At 35.8% G+C, this 21,299-nt stretch overlaps 2 protein-coding genes across 2 annotated transcripts in view; one reads left to right on the forward strand and one right to left on the reverse strand.

Annotated features, from left to right (window-relative positions):
- Window positions 1–21,299, forward strand: part of GTF2E2 (general transcription factor IIE subunit 2) — a 67,204-nt gene that overhangs the window by 19,405 nt on the left and 26,500 nt on the right. The window contains exons 3-5 of the mRNA XM_059384168.1: window positions 12,856–12,947; window positions 16,614–16,721; window positions 18,254–18,436. Coding sequence (XP_059240151.1) covers window positions 12,856–12,947; window positions 16,614–16,721; window positions 18,254–18,436 — 383 coding nt within the window. The remainder of the gene's footprint in view (window positions 1–12,855; window positions 12,948–16,613; window positions 16,722–18,253; window positions 18,437–21,299) is intronic.
- On the reverse strand, window positions 449–8,538 carry SMIM18 (small integral membrane protein 18). The gene is made up of 3 exons (XM_059384330.1): window positions 8,477–8,538; window positions 1,360–1,441; window positions 449–966 (listed from the first exon to the last, which is right to left on the reverse strand). The coding sequence occupies exon 3, from the start codon at window positions 927–929 to the stop codon at window positions 633–635; it is 297 nt and encodes a 98-aa protein (XP_059240313.1). The 5' UTR covers window positions 930–966; window positions 1,360–1,441; window positions 8,477–8,538; the 3' UTR covers window positions 449–632.

Genomic DNA, 21,299 nt, shown 5'->3' on the forward strand with positions numbered 1-21,299 from the left:
GTTTTAGTTTGAAAATAGCCTGGCCGTTGTTAAACCATGTGTTTCTTATTAAATGGTAAGGCAGTTTTATGAAAATTCTATGCACGTACACTTGTGATCTTTCTATTTTGAGACTTTTTCCCACACTAATCCCTAAATAAAACTTAAGTCTTTAAAAAATGTATAAGTTGTCCTCAGTAACCTAGAATATACTTCTTTTTAATAAGTAGGGATTTTATGTATAAGTGGAATTATTTACTTTGGACTTAGGTAAACATTTTTATTACCCAAACACATGGAGGGAAGTTTATTTTTTAGTCCACATGGTTTGTTTAGATCAGGGTTATTTGATCTTGCTGATGTTTTCTGGCTTACCTTTTGTTGCTTAATATTGAAATCTGGGAATCTTTTACCCAGTTTTTGAATTATCATTTTAAATAGATTGGTAACTTACACTTGTGAAGTTTTACTGTACATTTAATGAAAGGGATACACACACACAAAGTGCATATTTGACTTGTTTTTCCCTTCTTTTAGAAATCTTTTAATCACTCAGAGTCAATTTTCATAATAACAGTTGGCCTCAGAAAATTTTCCTTTTTTCTCAGTAGTTGAAGGCTGTTTTCAGAGATTTTGTTCATCTTAGTAGAGTGCTAGACCACTTCAATTTCACGTTTTCTGATGTTGTCCATCATACTTCTAAGAGGGTTAGGTTCACTTTTCAAGTCTTTCACAGTTTTGTTTTTTACACAGCAGCAACAGTCAAGCACTTCATAAAGGAAAGCCAACACCACTAAAGATACCACTGTAAATATAAATAAAAGCAGAATGACAAAGCAGGCAGTGTTCCAGTTATCATGAAAAGGGTAAATTTTTTGAACTTGAAAACCAAGGTATTGATAAACAGATGTAGTGGTTTCATTCCAGAGGCTGGAGGTCAGGGAGGCCATTCTTAGGGATTCTACTTCTTGTATTGCTCTTTTGAATCTGCAAAAAGGTAAAAAATGAATATATGTAACCAAATTCTAAAGATTAGTCAATTTAAGTCTTAGTACTAATATTTGATGGTAAATTTTTGTAGGTAACATGAGTCATCTTATTTTCTGCCAGAATTAAATGCCCAAATGATATTTTTGAATTTTTTCTGTATTTTATGGCCATATACTCTATAAACTATATTGTATATTTATGTGTGTCATTTGCTGGACAAATATGTTTAAGATTTCTATATAGAGGTTAATTGTTAATAGAAGTGGAAAAAAAGAAGCTGAATTGGTTTAAAATTTGACTAAAGCAGTGGTCAGTGATCTGTTAACTACAAAAAATTGTATTTTAACATGGTGGTCTTCAAACTGCCTCCTGAAGAGCTTTTCTCATTACCTGTGTGGCTCCTTCTCAGCTTGTTGGCTCAGTGTATCTCTCTCTCCTATTTCCAGTCTTTTAAACTTCAAGGACAGGTGACCTGAATCAGAAAATAGTGGCTGAGTGAAAAATATTAAAAGAAAGAAAAGCTAAATAATGGCAGTTTTCAGAATAAAGATAATAAAATTTTAGGTTTAAGTTGCCTAAGAAGAGACCTTAATCTTAGGATTTCTTTTTGTTGTGTATCTGATAGTGTTAACCGTTTCATATAGCCAGTCTATGGACATGAATATTTTAAACAGTATCCCAGATGTATTGATTAATAAATTATTATTCCATTTCACAAAATTAACCAGTGAATTAAAGTTCTAGTATCCTTTTTTTATCCTTTTTTTTTTTTTAATTTTATTTATTTGTCAGAGAGAAATTAGAAGCATGGAAAGCTGCAGGCAGAACAGGCAGAGCAGGTAGAGGGAGAAGCAGGCTCCCTGCTGAGCAAGGAGCCTAATGCAGGGCTTGATCCTAGGACTCTGGGATCATGACCCAAGATGAAGGCAGATGCTTAACCAACTGAGCCACCCAGGCATCCCAGAGTTTTAGTATCTTGCATTAAGTTTTGCTCTTGTTGACTTGATACTTGTTAGACCTTACATGGCACCAGAAGGATTGAAGATCTTATTACCTTGATCCTTCAGAAGTGTCCTTTAAAATTATTTTAAGAAATTATAAAATGCTTTTATACTAAGAAAATTTTGGAAATAAGAGGAAAAAATTCCACTTTGTTAATTCATTCACTATTGTAGTTTGCTTTATTTTATTAAAGAAATGACTTAGTTTGCATGATTTTTCTTTACTACATAGTTGTGAGTAGATTTTCATTCATTCTTATAAACAGATGTTTATTGATTACCTACTGTGTACCAAATAGTTTTCTAAGTGCTGGAGATACTTGTGTGTGTGAGTACGTTTCTTTCTTTCTTTCTTTCTTTCTTTTTTTTTAATATTTTATTTATTTAATTGACTGAAAGGAACAGCGAGAGAGAGGGAACACAGCAGGGGAAGTGGGAGAGGGAGAAGCAGGTTTCCCTCAGAGTGGGCAGCCCAATGCAGGGCTCGATCCCAGGACCCTGGAACCATGACCCGAGCCAAAGGCAGACGTCTAACTGACTGAGCCACCCAAGTGCCCTGTAAATAAATAAATCTTTAAAAAAAAGTATGATGAACCCCTGTATGCTCATAATATAGCTTCAATTATCACTTCATCAATACCCATTTGCTTCCACCTGTAGACTATTTTGAAGGAAACTGTAGACATCATCACTTCATCTACACATATTCAGTGTATATCCCTTAAAAGGTGAGGATTCTGTTTTTAAACATAACCACATTATCATTTTCACACCAAAAAAAGATGAAAAGGTGACTTTAAAAAACCCAACTCTGTAACTTTAAAAAACCCAAAGCCATCATTTGTTTTCTTTATAAATGTAATTTTAAAACTTTGACATTAATAAGTTAATATTTTCTAAGGTTTTTGTTTGTTTTTATCTATTTTTAAGTAAAGTCTGTGCCCAGCATGGGGCTTGAGTTCACAGTCCCGAGATCTGGGTCACATGCTTACTGACTAAGCCACCTAGGCACTCACATGTTACTGTTTTTATCTTAGATCACATTTGCTTGGCAATAGCTTCACCTCTCTGGATGGACTTGGTTTCTTCTTTTGTGTATTTTGAAGGTTGAATCAATGATCTGAGGTCAGAAGTAAAGGCTTAAATTTATTTGTTCTTTTTGGATTTAAGAATCCTTCAGCTTCATGGTTTGTGGTGATCCTTCATCTTGAAACAAGGGACAACAGACTAATGGACAATAATTGAATCAGTTGCTTTTATTAGTTTGGGGACTTACAAAAATACATTGTCTGCAATCCCAGTGTATGAGGAACTTCCCAGTATATTACAGTATTTTCAAACTATCTGGGGACCCTGCTTTTTAGAGTTACCATCTTTTATCCCTTAAGTTTTTCTTTTCCTTAGTGCATTCTTAAGGAAAATGGGGCTGCTATGTTGCACACCTACAGGGAACACTATTCATACTGTACTGTAAGGTGCCATTCACATAGAATACGCTGTAGATGTTGCACCTTGGAGTCTAATGTGGATATCCTGATAGGCCACTCCTGCCAATTTCTGCAGTATTGCTGTTTCTGATTCTATAATATGCATGATTATATCCATGCATATAAGTAGTCAAGTAACCCATAGAAACTGACTCAAATGGAGAGAATATTAGTCCTTTTTCACCTAGTCTTCACAATAGCATAGTGATGGCTGTGTACACACACACAAATGCCTAAAAAATATTTAGTTTTGGAACTCCTTTAAAATTTTTAATATGACTACAATGTGGTATTCCTGGGAGGGGTAGCACACATTGTTAGTTATTTTTTACTTAAGTGTGAATAAGTTTCAGGTCTTTTCGAAAAAACAGCATATAGAGGAGGAGAGGAAGAATAGGATCTTGAAGAAATAGAGAACAGTGCCATTTATTGTATGGGTAGATAAAGAGCAGGGGAAGAATCACTGGAGGATCTATCTGATTTTACCTGGGCTAACCTAGGACATCTTCAGCATTGATGCAAATATTCCTTAGACTCTCTGTTCAGGCCTTTCAGGTTGATTCCTTTGTTGTTTCGTTTTATTAAGTAATCTCTACACCCAGTATGAGGCTTGAAGTCTTAAGCCTGAGATCAAGAATCACATGCCATGTGCCTGACTGAGCCAGCCAGGTGCCCCAGCTTGGTTACTTTTTAAAATCTGGGAATTTCTTTCCACATTATGTCCCTGAAATTAGTTTAATGTAGGGGCACGTGGGTGGCTCAGTGGGTTGAGCATCCAGCTCTTGGGTTCAGCTGAGGCTCTCATTTGTGAGAATGAGCCCCGAGTGGGGGGCTCTGCACTCTGTGGAGAGTCTGCCTGGGATTCATTCTTTCTCTCTCTCTCTCTCTCTCTCTCTTTCTCCCAAGTAAATAAATCTTAAAAAAAATTAGTTTAATATACCTTTTTTTTTTCTTAAAGATTTTATTTATGTATTTGACAGAGATCACAAGCAGGCAGAGAGGCAGGCAGAGAGAGAGAGAGGAGGAAGCAGGCTCCCTTTTGAGCAGAGAGCCCGATGCAGGGCTCTCTCCCAGGACCCTGGGATCATGACCTGAGCCGAAGGCAGTGGCTTTAACCCACTGAGCCACCCAGGCACCCCAGTTTAATGTACCTTATTAATTAATGTTAACTTAAAATGTCATTTCATTATTGAGTTCAGAAATTTTATAGTCATTCTCCTTTTTTACATTCTAATAATCTTAAATAAAAATGAAAAACTTCACTAATAATCCTGTCTCCCTAACATATCAAACTTTTGTTTCTTTTCTTCTCGAAATTGACTGTATAAATCTGTAACTCATACCTGGTTGAAATTATACTGAAGTTATTACTTTGTATTTTAACTCTTTATGAGTAGGGATTTCTTTTGTATTGACTTTAAAACTGAGGAGAGGTTGTTAAAGACTAATAAAAGTTTCTATTTCAAAATGAAATTTTAGGGGCGCCGGGGTGGCTCAGTGGGTTAAGCCTCTGCCTGCAGCTCAGGTCCTGATCTCAGGGTCTTGGGATCGAGCCCCGCATCGGACTCTCTGCTCAGTGGGGAGACTGCTTCTCCCTCTCTCTCTGCCTGCCTCTCTGCCTATTTGTGATCTCTGTCTGTCAAATAAATAAATAAAATCTTTTTTAAAAAAATGAAATTTTAGAATTACTGGAAAGTTGGTTTAAGGGATAATAAATATTCTATTTATTTTTGAGGTACAAGTGAACTGCTTAAAATTTTTGACATTATATTCTATTTCTCAAAGGAGATTTATTTGTGAGAGAGAGTGAGAGTGCACACACGCGCATGCGTGCAATTGTCAGATATGGGAGGTACAGAGGGAGAAAGAATCCCAAGTAGACTCCCCACCGACCAGGGAGCCAACTTGGGGCTTGATCCCATGACCCTGAGCTGAATGAAATTCAGGAGTCAATGTTCAACCCACTGAGCCTCCTAGGTGTCCCCATATTTTATTTATTTTTGAGGTACAAGTGAACTGTTTAAAATTTTTTCAAGCCCTCTCATGCATCTCCCCCCACCAAAGTAGAGGGAGGAAAGGAAGGGATAAGGTGGGGCAGGCAGACAGCACAAACCAAATTCAGGTATTTGAAGTTAACTTGATCATGATCTGTTCTTCTTGTTAAAATTAGTATATCCATACAATTGATAATTGTGTGTGAATGAGGTAACTGTGGTGATACTGAAAGATTTCTAGGATCTGTTAAGTCAGAAAGACCAAGATGTAGGACAGTATGTTTAAGAGAGGGGGAAGTAATATGCATTTTTATTTGCTTGATTCTGCACAAAAGTTTTGGAAGGAGTTATGTAAGAAATTAATAACAATGATTGCCTGTGTGGTTGGTTGGAGAGTAGAGCTGGGAAACGGATCTGTGTGAGATTTCACAAGGTACATCTTGTAATAATTTCAGTTTTTGAACCATTTGAATATAGTACTTACCTAAAGCCCTAACTAATATACTTTAAAAGTATTTCTTGTCTTTGGTTTTATGTATCTGTTGTGTTACATTGTGTTATATATCTGTGTTTTCTATCTATTTGATACACTTACTGAGTTTTTTGGATTACTTCTAAAAAAAAGAATCAGTAAACTCTCATTTTGATTAGAAGTGTCTAAGCAGTTTAAGGAAGAGTATACCCGTGTTGTAAATGATGACAGTTTATGTTGTAAATGATGACAGTTTGCCTCTTAAGTGAGTGTATTGATAACTGATGAGCAACTCAAAACATTCAATCTTTAGTTAGCTTCTGGGCATATCTGAAAAAAGTAAACCATGAAATACAGAGTCATTTTGTACCTTAAATTTAATGTAGTTCATTCTTTTTAAGTACAGTAGAGCTCTAGCAATTTTTTGTGCTAAATTTAGAGTAAAATCTAAAACTTACTTTAATGGAGTAGACATAATTAGACATGCAGAAAGATGGTATTATTAGGATTCTCTCATATTCTAAGACTGTTTTTGGAATTAAAATACACATTATATCAAGTACCTGCTATAAACATGCTTTATGAAAAATAAGACTAAATGGTAAAAAAAATCATTTGTATACTTTTTTTGGATCCCCACCCCTTTAAAATTTCATTACAGAAATGGGGAGAGTTAAAATAAATACCATATTTTTGTTTGTTTTTATATATTCTCTTCACCTATTTTTCCTCCTATGTTCAGAAGATCCTAGTGAAATAACTATGGGGATAGGACTTCAAACTGTTCTGGAACCTTGAATTGTCGGATCAGAACAAGATTATGCTTTTGCTCTAATTATGGTAAAAGCCCTTGAGTTGAATTCTGTAGCATCTTTAAACATATAACTTTGAAATATGATCAGTTAATAATATTGGCATTTAAATATAGAGCGCTCACCCAGCCCTGGAGCTCTCTGAGATAGGCCATGCGTCTAGTCAGTTTGGTGAAAGAGCAGTAACCCTACATCTCTGCTAACTATAAATACATTACCAACAAATGTGAGCTGGTTATAGTGCCAATAATGGGGGGGGGGCAGCGCTCTGTTTACAGTTTACCTGAAATTTTAGTTACAAGTTAACTGTTTTATTTGACAAGATGTGTTTATTTATCTGAGACTTCCTTTGGCTCCCATATACTTTGTACAGCAAGCAGGAATATTTTCTAGGTAATTAACCCCATTGTTCTGAACCTGGAGAAATTTAATTTCTTCTTACAGCAACCTTTAGGTTTTGTAATGAATGGTTTACTCATGCTGACTGAATGCTGAATAAGAAATAGAAGGAATAAAAATTATGAAAATAGTCTTTTAAAATTTAAATAGATTTATTAGCAAAGAAAAGGCAGAAGTTTGATCTTTAGGTCGGTATGTGTGGGTAATATCCTGGAACTCTGGCATTTACTAAATAATCATATTTTTCATGCTCGACTATTATAAAATTAGAAATTTGGTCAGTATTTCTAATTTTTAGTAGACATGAATAATTACTCTGGGCCATCAAAGTAATCTTATTACCTACCCTTGAAAGGTACCATACTTCCTCCCTTACCAGTTCTTCTTAAAACATATTTTTATTTTTTATGTAGTTTATCAGAAAGACTTGGTCTCTGTTTCTTTTGAGGAATCAGTTGAAGAATAATTTCAACATTATATTGAGATATGGTTATGAATATTTTGTGGCATATAAAAAGTGAAAGGCTGTTTAAGAAGGTTATTATTTAATAATAGAATGACTTGTGTATTACAGTAATAAAGATTTTAAAATTTAACCATAAATAATATGGTTTTAACTAAAATAAATAATATGGTTTTAACTAAAATAGTTATTTTAACTAAAATAACTATTTTAATTAAAATGTTAGGGAAGTCTTGAAGCTCTACAAATGATCTCTTTGGCTGTAGTATAATGCAGCCTATTTAATGATATCTTTACGGTCTTATTATTTTTATGTAAAAATCACAATCCTTACAGTTTCTTGGCATTCACTGCATCTACACTCAAAGTCAAATGAACAGTTTTAAACTATTTTCTCATATTTGTTAAAATATAACAAACTTTCCCGTAAGTAACCGCTTTTTACCAACCAATACAATTTGCACATACAGTCAGAAAGCTTTAGTCCAGGATTCGCTTTGAGTCTAGATTTTTCTTTAAGAAAAATCCTTTGTTAAGGCAACCAAACTGCTGAAATGAAATAACTCAGAAAAAATAAATTCGCAAGTAACCACTTAACATTAAATGTTTATCGTTTACTCTAAGGTCTGGATATAGATCAGGTTCATAGAAAATCTCATGAATTTTCCATAAGGCACAGATGGTAAGGGTGCTTATCAAATAGCACAAGGCAGTCTTCACATTTTCATAATAAAATCCTACCAAGCAGTGAAATGAATACATTGCTTTTTTTGGCCTTTCGTAGGAACAAAGCTTTCTGCTTAGTTTTTATAGTAAAATATTTTTATATTTCATCATAAGGACATGTATTACTAAATGAAAGAGATCGTATAAACCTACCTCTTGTCTGAAGGCTGCTGTTGAAGCGATGGTATCGTCTGTTTGTAATGCAGTCCAGTGCACATCCAAGATGGAGCTGTGCTTCTATTGGTTGAACCACAGTGCAGCTGACAGTTTCCTCTTCGTTCATTTGCATTAAGTCCTGCCACCCTTAAGTGTAAATCATTCATAAACTTGAATAGAGCTGTCTGGGATATAAACTGTCACCTCTTTTTCTTGCCTTATTTTTTTTGTCCTTAAGCTAAATTTCTGCAGGGGAATTTGAGTTAGTAACAAACTGATGATTCCTTAGTGTTTAACCATAAAATTCCAGATCCTTCAGAGAGTATTTCTCTGCTGGAGCTAAAAAGAAATGTTGAGAGAGGTAGTAACCTAGGAAACAAACAGTCCAGGTTTACCAGCTTGATATTTCCTCTAGGAAGTGGGCATGAAATCTCATAAATGATATTTTCTTTTCATACTTGTGTTATATATAAATTTTGTCATCTGGAAGTGATTATTTCCATGTGGTGGTTTGAATTAGGAGAAATTCTAAGGGAAAAGAAAGGTTTTCAGCTCTACTAGTTGGGAGAGGTTTAGTTTTGGTAGGTATACCACCGATATTAAAAAAGCAGTCTGTGAAATTTGAATGGTAAAAACGGAATAGAAGGCACAGCATAGGGAATATAGTTAATGATATTGTAATAGTGTTTTATGGTGACAGCAGCTACACTTGTGGTGAGCATAGCATAATCTATAGAGAAGTTTAGTGACTATGTTGTACACCTGAAACTAATGTAGCATTGTTTGTCAGCTGTATTCAACAACAATAAAAAAAATTTTTTTTAAAGATTATTTTATTTATTTGACAGACAGAGATCATGAGTAGGCAGAGAGAGAGAGAGAGGAGGAAGCAGGCTCCCCACTGAGCAGAGAGCCTGATGCAGGGTTGATCGCAGGACCCTGAGATCATGACCTGAGCCGAAGGCAGAGGCTTTAACGCGCTGAGCCACCCAGGCACCCCTAAATTTTAATTTCTTTCAAAATTTATTTATTTACTTTAGAGAGACTGAAAGCATCAGTGAGAAGGACAGAAGGCGAAGGAGAGATGATGTCAGGTAGACTCTACATGAAGCCTGAGACAGGGCTCGATCCCTGATCCTGAGATCATGACCTGGGTCAAACCAAGGATCAGCACTCAACTGACTGTTGCACTCAGGCACCCCTCAAAAAAAATTTTTTTAAATGGCCGAAGAATCTTCAACTGTGAATGTTTGAAGATCGAATGTTTTTATTTAAGGTGTATTATTTAGAGTTGTGTGTGGTCCAGGCATAACAGAATCAAGGTTTTAAATAATGGAGTGGGTGTGCCTGGGTGGCTCAGTCATTAGGCGCCTGCCTCTGGCTCAGGTCATGGTCTCAGGGTCCTGGGATCAAGCCCAGCATCAGGCTCCCTGCGTGCTTGGCGGGGAGCCTGTTTCTCCCTCTCCCACTTCCTCTCCTTGTGTTTCCTCTCTCGCTGTAATAAATAAAATCTTTAAAAATAAATAAATACATAAATAAATAATGGAGTGGCTATTATAGCAACAGCAGACTGAGTAAATGCTTGCTGTGCAAACTTTGTTTTATAATTTACATTTAAAAAAACGATTTTATTTATTTATTTGACAGAGAACACAAGTAGGCAGAGAGGCAGGCAGAGGTGAGAGGGGGGAAGCAGGCTCCCTGCTGAGCAGAGAACCCAATGTGGGGCTCCCTCCCCTGACCCTGAGATCATGACCTGAGCCGAAGCCAGAGGCCTGGGTGGCTCAGTGGGTTAAAGCCTCTGCTTTATTTTTTTAAAAGATTTTATTTATTAAAGGTAGAGAGTGTGAGCAGGGGGAGGAGCAGAGGAGTGGCGGGGGTAGTGAAGAATCTGAAGCAGACTCCACACTGAGTGCAGAGCCTGATATGGGGATCAATCCCACAACCCTGGGATTGTGACCTGAGCCAAAATTAGGAGTCAGACACTAAACTAACTGAGCCACCCAGGTGTCACCACATTATTTTCTAAAATTACAGATAAATTAGCATATTAGTTTCTAGGACCATAAAGGGATATATAAAAATACTCTTACTGTCTTCATTCATTCAGCTAATATTTACTGTTTACTTTGCTTGTCATTGAGCTGAATGTTCAGGACTCCGTGATACATAAAAGTGCATGTAGTTCATGATTGGGCACTTGTAGAGTGCCTGTCCTTAGCATGGTGTTTTTGGCTTTTCATGGTGTTCCCAGTTAGTTTATATAGGATAAACTTAATATCTTATCAAAGTTAAATAAGAAAACATATCTGCATTTATGAATTTTTATACTCTGAGAAAATAATACCCAGTTTCAAATGGCATAGTCTATATTAAAGACTAGTTAATGATTCTTTTTTTTTAAATATTTTATTTATTTATTTGACAGAGATCACAAGTAGGCAGAGAGGCAGGCAGAGAGAGGGGAAAGCAGCCTCCTGCTGAGCAGAGAGCCGGATGCGGGGTTCAATCCCAGGACCCTGAGATCATGACCTGAGCCTAAGGCAGAGGCTTTAACCCACTGAGCCACCCAGACGCCCCTAGTTAATGATTCTTTTTTTTTTTTTTTTTAAGATTTTATTTATTTATTTGTCAGAGAGAGAGAGCGAGCGAGCACAGGCAGACGGAATGGCAGGCAGAGGCAGAGAGAGAAGCAGGCTCCCCACCAAGCAAGGAGCCCGATGTGGGACTTGATCCCAGGACGCTGGGATCATGACCTGAGCTGAAGGCAGCCTCTCAACCAACTGAGCCACCCAGGCGTCCCCTAGTTAATGATTCTTAAACAAGGCAGTATCACAGCGTTTACTACTGAATTTGAATCTGCATTCTTCTGCTTAGTACTCTTACTTTTCTTATGTTTAAATGGGAGTTTTTCGGAGGGATTAAATGAGAAAGTCAAATATTTAGCATGCCCTGTGGCAAATAATAAGTGTTCAGTAAATGTTACTTTTATTGTTAAAGTGCTCTGAACACCTTGGGAAAACGAACCATGTAGGTAGTATTTCATAATTGGAATAATGAATGTGAAAGCATACCTGTAAGGCATCCATGATACCACTTTTGGAAACAGGATATAATGTGCCAATTAAGTTGTTGTCAAATGATGACAGTAATATTTTTAAAGGAAAATTACATATCAAGCCTCATTTTAGTCTCAAAAAGTATATTTAATAAAGTCTTTTCACAAACTAATCTCAGAGAAGTATTATGTTGCCATCTAAAAGCTATTCTTGGCTCTCTGACAATTGTTACATTTGACTTGCATTGTTCTAATGAATTCCTTTTTTTTTTTTTTTTTTTTTTTTTTTAAATTATTACCACCAAGCTGGTGCCAGAGATACCCCTACCCCACCTTGTATTATAACATTTTCCTTTGTGGATTAGCAGCCACAGGAGAACGTAATATATCTGAATTGATGGTTTGTTAATAGAATGTGTACTTCTGAAATGTTTTTCTAGTAATTATGAGGTTTTTTTTAACTGTTCCTCCTTATGACTAATGGAATGGGCTTGTGATTCATAGTAGCATTAGGGTTTCTGCCTACAAAATGCAACAGAATGATACAAGTTCTGAAATAAATTGTCGTCAGTACAGATTGCTCCTTGTTTCATGCTGTCGCCCTTTTTAAATCATCCATGTTTATGCAGTGTCATTGCCTATGAATTTTTTCCTTTTTTAAAATATTTTCCCCTAATTAATCTTGAAGTTTAGTTATGGTATCATTTCTTTTATTAATCCCCGTTAGTTCCCATTTGTTTTAAGTTGAGAGGCAGAAATTGATGTAATAGGTGATAAGTGGAACTTTTTATCTCTTGGAAGTAATTCACTCATTTCTCATGGTATTAAGTCTGTTAGAAAAGCTCTTTGCATCAGTTTGAGATTTGTGTTGTCCTCTTGTTTAAAAAGCCATGCTTCTAATCTTGGGGATAAATCTAATCATAATTAAGGGAACAGTGAGACAAAGGTACTTATGGAACAAATGTATTTTACTTTTTTTTTAAGTAGGCTCCCTGCCCAATGTGGGACTTGAACTCAGGAACCCTGAGATGAAGTCGGATACTGCACCAACTGAGCCACCCCAAACACCCCAGAAAAAATGTATTTTAATGCTTGTGAATTCTTAATACTTTGTACCTAGCTTTGGTGGGAAAATTAATACGCTTATTATATACTCATAAATTTTAATTTATACCAAAGTTTTACAGGGTAGAATTCACTAGATAGAAAAATGCAAAACAAATATTTTACTAGAGTTAAAAATCATCTTAGTTGCTTAAAAGTCAAAATTAAATCTATTATGACAATGTTATAATTGCTTTTTGAACCTCGTTTCCAGATCATAGCAATGGATCATTTAACTTGAAAGCTCTATCAGGAAGCTCTGGATATAAGTTTGGTGTTCTTGCTAAGATTGTGAATTACATGAAGGTAAGTACTTTTCTCAACACGCATCCTATTTGAGTTTTTGGCAGAGGAAGAGGATTGGGGTTTCAGAAGTGAATTTGTATGTACATGTCAAAATTTATCAAATTTCAGGGCACCTGGGTGGCTCAGTGGGTTAAGCCGCTGCCTTCGGCTCAGGTCATGATCTCGGAGTGCTGGGATCTCTGCTCAGCGGGGAGCCTGCTTCCCTCTGTCTCTCTCTGCCTGCCTCTCTATCTACTTGTGATTTCTCTCTGTCAAATAAATAAATAAATAAAATCTTTAAAAAAAAATTTATCAAATTTCTTGTTTCAGTATGTGAGGTATGCTGTATCCCTATTATATCTCAGTATAACTAAAAAAAAGGTAATGCTCCAAGCCTCTTACATTATATCAGATTAGTACTGCAGTGAGTCACCTAAGTATTTAATTTATATTAATTCAAGTATCCAATTTAAGCCTACCATTTCACTTATAAATTATGCCCAGGCAGTAGATACAATCACTTCTTAATTACTCGTACTTGCTGTCAAAACCACTAGGAAGAGGTGAACAATTTGCAGGTTATTTCCACTGAGGTGAAAAGTGAAAACTACATAGTTGAGACTTACGGTGGTGATGGTTTTTCTGCATCTTTTGGAGGAGAAAATAGAGAATTACTGAGGGACTTAGGAAAACATCGATTTACAGAAGACCTTAGAATTTAAGATATGATGGAAGATTTACTGTTTTTTGAAGTAAGTTTTGAAGTTTTGATGATACGGCATTTTGGCTTTACCAGAGACTGAATCCTAACTTATTAAAGTGAAATTTCATTTGTTACTAAATGGCTAAACTATTTCAGATTTGCCCCCTTCCTCTGCCATAGTCATTCCTGTTTAGTTACTGGTTGTATCTCTTGAAAAAAGTGAAAGTACTATATGTGTTACTTTACATTTCCGCTACAGATTGCTTAAAATGTAAGTCAAGTTTTTATGTTAGGGCTTTTAGAGACTTAATGTCTGACTGGGTCTGAAATCTGTAGTCTGTATTTGATTTGTGGTAGAAATCCATTAGTTCATAATTTCCCATTATCAAATAATAACATTTGACACATATTCCCTATTCATTCATTCCATCCACCCATTCCCCCATGGTGATAAACAATAATTAAAACCTACTGTATGCTGTTTTTAGCACTATTGCTGGGACTACTTGGAAAAAAGTATTCCCCCGTGGCTGTTAGTCTGTTGAGGGAGATTGACATTCAAATGTCATGTTACTGCTACTCTGCTAATGCAGTCGTCACTAATCTAGATGATCCGTAACTTTCATAACTTTCTTTAGGACTGTGACCTTCAATTTTTGTGCTCAGTTATTTCCTGAAACAATTTTGAGAAATTATGTATCTCTCTGCACATATTTAAATTGACAATTAGTTTTTCAGCAAAAGTTGAAATAGTGACAAAGAATGGAATTTCTGACATATCATAATATTTCAACAGAATACCTCTTTTACATTTCTCTAGGGGGATCTAAATCTCATTATTAGTTAAAAATATAAACACTCTGGGGGGGGTGCGTAGGTGGTTCAGCCGTTAAGCATCTGCTTTTGGCTCAGGTCATGATCCCAGGGTCCTGGGATTGAGCCCCATGTCGGGCTCTCTGCTCAGCGGGGAGTTTCCTCCCTCTCCCATTCCTCCCTGCTTGTGCTTTCTCACTCTCTCTCTATCTCTCTCAAATAAATAAAGATCTTTAAAAAAAAAAAAAAAAAGACTCTCTTTCCCTCCCCCCTCCCCCCACGTGCGTGCACTCTCTCTCTAGAATAAATAAATCTTTAAAAAAAAATTGTAAAAACAAACATATGGTTGGAAATTTTAATTATTTTCCTTTTGAACTTGTAAGTCTGTTCTGTTACTCCCACTGCATTTTAGCCTAATGTTGTGTATTTTTATGCTTGAAATATGTGTGTGTATGTATACACATATATATATATATTTTATTTTAAAGATTTTATTTATTTATTTGACAGAGACACAGAGAGAGAGAGGGAGCACAAACAGGGGAAGGGGCAGAGGGAGAAGCAGGCTTCCTGCTGAGCAGGGAACCCGATGTGGGCCTCCATCGCAGGACCCTGGGATCATGACCTGACCCGAAGGCAGATGCTTAACGACTGAGCCACCCAGGCACCCAAAATATGTATATTTTTAAGGATTTTATTTGTTTATTTGATAGAGCATGTGCACAAGCAAGAGGGAGGAGTAGAGGGAGATTAGGACCCCATGATCATGACCTGAGTTGAAGGCAGTCACTTAACTGACTGAGCCACACAGGCGCCCTCATGCTTGAAAATACTTCAGTCATCATCTGTCATACTTTTTGCCGCAATAGTATATATGTTAGAAATGTTTTTCTTGTGACCATAAGTTCTAAATACTATCACAACTATTATTGTTAGCACACAGTTGATTAGAATAACTCATGTATATTAAAATATTGATAAAATTCACTTTGTATATAATACTCAACAGAGTTCCATTTTTATTCATTTTTTTAAAAAGATTGATTATTTTGAGAGAGAGTACATGAGCAGGGGGAGGGACAGAGGGAGAGACTCTTCCAGCTTACTCTCTACCAAGCACAGAGCCCCACATGAGGCTGATCCTATGAACCATGAGATCATGATCTAAGCTGAAACCAAGAGTTGAACACTTAACTGACTGAGCCACCAAGGCTCCCCTCTATGATTTTTTCTTTCTTTAATATTTTATTTTATTTATTTGTCAGAGAGAGAGGGAGAGAGAGTGAGCACAGGCAGACAGAATGGCAGACAGAGGCAGAGGGAGAAGCAGGCTCCCTGCCAAGCAAGGAGCCCGATGTGGGACTCGATCCCAGGACACTGGGATCATGACCTGAGCCGAAGGCAGCGGCTTAACCCACTGAGCCACCCAGGCGTCCCTCTATGACTTTTTCTTAAAAGATTTATTTTTCATTTCATATTTTTTATTCTTATTTTTCAAAGATTTTATTTACTTATTTGACAGAAAGCGAGAGATCACAAGCAAGGGGAACAGCAGAGGGAGAGGGAGAAGCAGGCTCCCCGGCTAAGCAGGAAGCCTTGATGCAGGTCTTGATCCCAGGACCCTGGGATCATGACCCGAGCTGAAGGCAGATGCCCGATGGACTGAGGCACCCAGGCACCCCTATTTATTTATTTTAGAGAAAGTACGTGAGCAGGGAGAAGAATCTCAAGATTCTCAGGAGAGAGAATCTCAAGCAGACTCCTACTGAGCACAAAGGCTGACACGGGATTTGATATTAAGATCTTGAGACCATGACCTGAACTGCCGTCAAGAGTTGGAAGCTTAAGTGACTGAGCCACCCACTTTTGTATGATTTCTGTGTTCCTGTCTTTGGGTCATTTTCCTGTTAGGTTTTTGGGGCCAATAAAATATTAGGAAGACGAGCTCTTGGGTTATTTATTGAAAATACCTTTTCTCAGTTTATCATTTGATTTACAGAGCTACAAGTTTGAACCTGATTCTGATTTTACAGTCCATTCTCCTCATCACTATTGTATTGCCTCAGATAATACATGTTCTCCATTTCTGAAAGATTAACTTACTTGTATTTATTACTTATGCATCTAGCATTTTAAAATTATCTCCTAATTACAGTTTCTTCCCTCAATAGACACGGCATCAGCGAGGAGATACGCATCCTCTCACTTTAGAAGAAATTTTGGATGAAACACAACATTTAGATATAGGACTCAAGCAGAAACAATGGCTAATGACTGAGGTAAGAATAGCCTTAAAGTGGAGTTAAAAAAATTAGTTAGTTACCATGAGATATTTGCTATGTAACTAAGGTTTTTAATCTGACCATTATTTTTACTTAAAAGAACTGGTATAGATTCTTTGTTTTTAACATGCATATTTTTTGAGGTGGTTTGATTTGTTGGTTTTTCTTAAAAACGTATGTATCTATTTAAAATGGCAAAGACTTTTAGCACAAAAATTATAAAAAATTCAGTTATTATACCAGTTTCATTTAAGTTTTTACAGAATAATTGATACTTTTAAAATTGCTAAATTTAGAATTGTTTTTATACATGTTTTTGAACATTTAAATCATGAGGTAATGTAGGGATAGTGAGATATTTGTTGTACTCATACTACTATTATGACTTGATGGTGATGTTACTGTCTCTGACAGATTACTTGGAAAACTAATCCTTACACTGTGTATATACACACATCATTGGAGGAAAAGAAACCCACAGTAATCACTGACCCTGCTAATTTGGAAATGAATAGCATTTAAGAAAATTCACACATTTCCATCTTTTCTATTTAAGTATGAAATGACAATTAAGAAGAATATATTCTGTGACCAGTGTTGTAGTCTAAAGAGCAAATGTAAAATTCCTAAATCTAATTCAGTAATTTATTATACTGAGCAAAATATTGTTCTTGATTTTTAGAATATAAAATAACAGTTTATTAGTAACATTATAGCACATCATCTTAATGATAAATAGTCATAAACATCCTGTTGCATTACCTAATCTTCAAATTTCATAGACTACCAACATTAATTAAAAATTACTTTTTTACTATTCTGTTCTCCCTCCTTTCTTCTATGTTCTTCTCTTTTTCCTTTCCAGGGTCAGGCTGGCAGCTGCAGAAGAAAATAAATAGGGTAGCTCTTCCTCGAAGAGCTTTCCTTCTAGTAGTAGCTGTACAGCAGAACTGACTAGGAATATAACTATATTCAATAATTCCTGCATTCCTACTCAGTTTCATTCTCAAGCTGCCACTATAGGTAAATTTATTATATGCACTAGTGGTGCTTTTCAGTTCCTTCCACACCTGTTGGTGATACCAGGTGGGGCAGACTATTGTATATTCATCCCAGGGTTATGTTTCACACAAAATGCCAATATGTGATAAACTATACTTTGAGGGTGGGATAAGCAATACCCAGTTCACTTTGTCTATTAATGTTAACTAGCATTTATTCTTTTCTATCTTTTATTTTCAAAAGAATGTGGGTGCAGTTTCAGTTGTGATAAAATGGTTTTACTCATCTAAAGAATTAACGCAATAATAAAAAGTTTCTTTTATAAAAAGTGAGCAACTTGCTGATCTCTACCTATTGGTTTTTGGATCTTCGATGTCCAGTATTTTAGATCTGCTAGTTGATATTCACAAGATAACTTATTTATGGTTGTATTTGGTATCAATATTTTTAAAATAATTAGTAGAATTTAAGAACATGTATATGGGGTTTCCTTTTGTTAATATATCCAAATTGTGTCACTGTTACAGGCATTAGTCAATAATCCCAAAATTGAAGTAATAGATGGGAAGTATGCCTTCAAGCCCAAATACAACTTGAAAGATAAGAAAGCCCTTCTTAGGCTGTTAGATAAGCATGACCAGCGAGGCTTAGGAGGAATTCTTTTAGAAGACATAGAGGAAGGACTCCCCAATTCTCAGAAAGCTGTCAAGGTAACCTCTCTTTTCTTTCTATATCTTAGTATAATTTGAATTAATAATGTCTTGTTTTAAGAAAACAGGTAATGTAAATTTTTATTTTTATAGCTTCCTTTATATATACTTGGGGTTGCAGTCGAAGATTTGAAATTTGGGTCCTGTTCTACAGGGCAGGGCAGAGAGCCACCATTTTTGTGTAAATTTGACATCTCCTTTTTGTTTTGTTTTGGGTATGATTGTGTCTTCAGAATAGTTCTGCAAAGTTTTTCTCAAAGACATCTCAAAAGTTTTTCTCAGAAGTTATGTTTGTAGACAAGAGCTGCTTCAACAATTCTTGTAGACACTGCTAACCTGAGGAACCAGAGGTATTAAACACGAAAGCATTGACTAATAACCTTGCTGTTTTAATTCCTAAAAGTCTATTACAGAAAGCCATACGGATAACATTTCCAGTTTAAAGTTGGAACTCAGTTGGAAAGGCTGCTAGTCTCTGTTCTGCACAGTTGCTAATGATTAATGCTAGTTATTGATGTTTCATTTGTCTTGCTACCTCAGGAGTGAAACTTGCTCCTTTCTCTCCTGTACTTATTGGTAATTAAGTGATACGTGTTATTTTACAAGTCATTGAGGCTCTTTCTATTTATTTATTTATTTATTAGGGTGTTTTTTTGTTTTGTTTTGATCTATTGTCAAGTTAGTGGACTTCTCTTCTTTACCTCTAATTTGTTGTGAATTCCCATTGGTGAATTTTTTATTTTAGAGATAGTATTTTTCAGTTCTGGACTTTCCGTTCTTTATGTCTTCTGTTTCTTTGCTGATTTTTTTTTTTCATTCATTATAAGCCTTTTTTTCCAGTACATTTTTGAGTAAAATTTCTTGCAACTGCTTTAAAATCTTCCTATTCTAATTTAACAGTTGGGTCATTTGGGGGGCTGGTCTGTGCTTTGTTTCTCGAGTATGGGTCATGTTTCCTGCTTCTTTGTATGTCTAATAAATTTCTGTTGAGTCTTAAATTTTGTGAATTATATGTGTAATAAAGACTCAAGATTCTGTTAGATTCCTCCAGAGTGTTTTTGTTGGTTTTTGTGTATAAATGGGCAGTTATCTTGGCTAGACTCAAACTCTAACCTTTGTCTTTTTTGCAGTGGGTGGCAAATAATACATCTTTTTTGTTCTTTGAACTCTTTTGGAAAATATCCAGAGTTTGTAGTAAGTTTTCTATTAAAAAAAAGTTACCTTAGGAGGGACTTGGCCATTTCCCGAAGCAGAGCCCTCTTCAGATTTGAAATAGGATTTATTTTTAAGGTATGTATGGAATGGCTACTCCTCAGGTGGTTTTTTTTTTAGTTAAATTTTTAACAAATTGTAGTAAAAACTCACATGAGGTAGAGTTTGACATATTAAGCATGTCTAAGAGTACAGTTCATTAGTGTAAAATATGTTCACAGTTGTACAAGAGATAATCCAGAACTTCTACATTTTGTAAAGCTGAAACTTAGTCCACTAAACAGCTTTCCTTATCCCACTTCTCCAGTCCCTAGCAGGCAACATTCTTTTTGTGAATTTGGCTTGTCTAAGTAACTCAGACAAGTAGAATTCTACATTGTTGTTTTGTGATTGTCCTATTTCACTTAGCATAGTATCCATCCTCAAGGTTACTCCATGTTGCAGCTTGTATCAAGATTTCCTTCCTTTTTAAGGCTGATAGTACTGCATTGACCAGTTTGCTTATCCGTTTGGTTGCTTCCATTATTTTGCTGTTGGGAATAATGCTACTATTAACTTGTTCGTAAAAAGTTTCTCTTCAAGACTTTGCTTTTGATTTTTTAAAATATATTTTTCAAGAATATTTATTTAGTATTTATTTATTTTAGAGAGAGTGTGCACACAAGTGGGAGGAGGGAGAGGGACAAGTAGACTCCATGCCAAGTGTGGAGCCTGAGGTGTGGGCCAGATCTCATGACCCTGAGATCTCAACCTTAGTTGAAATCAAGATGCAGTTGCTTAACTGAGCCACCCATGTGCCACTCTGCTTTCCATTTAGAGTATGTAACCAGAAGTAGAATTGCTGGATAATATGGTAATTCTGTTTTTAGTTTTTTGAGGAACCACCATTATTTTCCACAGTGGGTTTACCATTTTATATTCTTGCCAGCAGTGCACAAGGGGGTTCAGATTTCTTTGTGTCCTTACCAACACTTTTCTGTTGTTTTTTTTTTTTTCAAATAGTAGCCATTTTAATGGATATGAGGTTTATTTCATTGTAGTTTTGATTTGTATTTCCCTAGTAATTAGTGATACTGAGGATATTTCTTTCATGTGCTTATTGTCTATTTGTATACATTATTTGGAGAAATGTCAAATCTTTTGCCTATTTTTTGAATTGAGTTGTTTTACTTGTCCTAGTATGTATGTATTCTGGGTGTTAATCACTTATTAGATACACACTTTGCAAGTATTTTCTCCCATTTTGTGAGCTGCCTTTTTACTTCATTGATAGTGTTTTTTAATGTACAGATGCCAATATTTTTGTGTAGTCATATGTGTCACTTTTTTTTTCCCTTCTGTTGCCTTTGGTGGCATTTCCAGGAAATGACTGCCAAATCCAAGATTAGAAGATTTTGCCCTAAGTTTTCTTCTAAGAGTTTTATAGTTTTAGATCTTATATTTAGGTCTCTAATCCATTTAGTTAATTTTCATATATAGTGTTAGGTAAGGGTCAAGTGTCATTCTTTTGTATGTGGATGTTGAGTTTTCTAACACCTTCTGTTGAAAAGGTTGTCCTTTCCCTATTGAATGCCCTGGCACCCTTGTCAAAAGTCGTTTGAGCATACATGGGACGATTTATTTCTGGGTTCTCTCTTCCACAGCTTTTATG

This window comes from Mustela nigripes, chromosome 18 (assembly GCF_022355385.1).
Source record: "Mustela nigripes isolate SB6536 chromosome 18, MUSNIG.SB6536, whole genome shotgun sequence".
NCBI lineage: Eukaryota > Metazoa > Chordata > Mammalia > Carnivora > Mustelidae > Mustela > Mustela nigripes.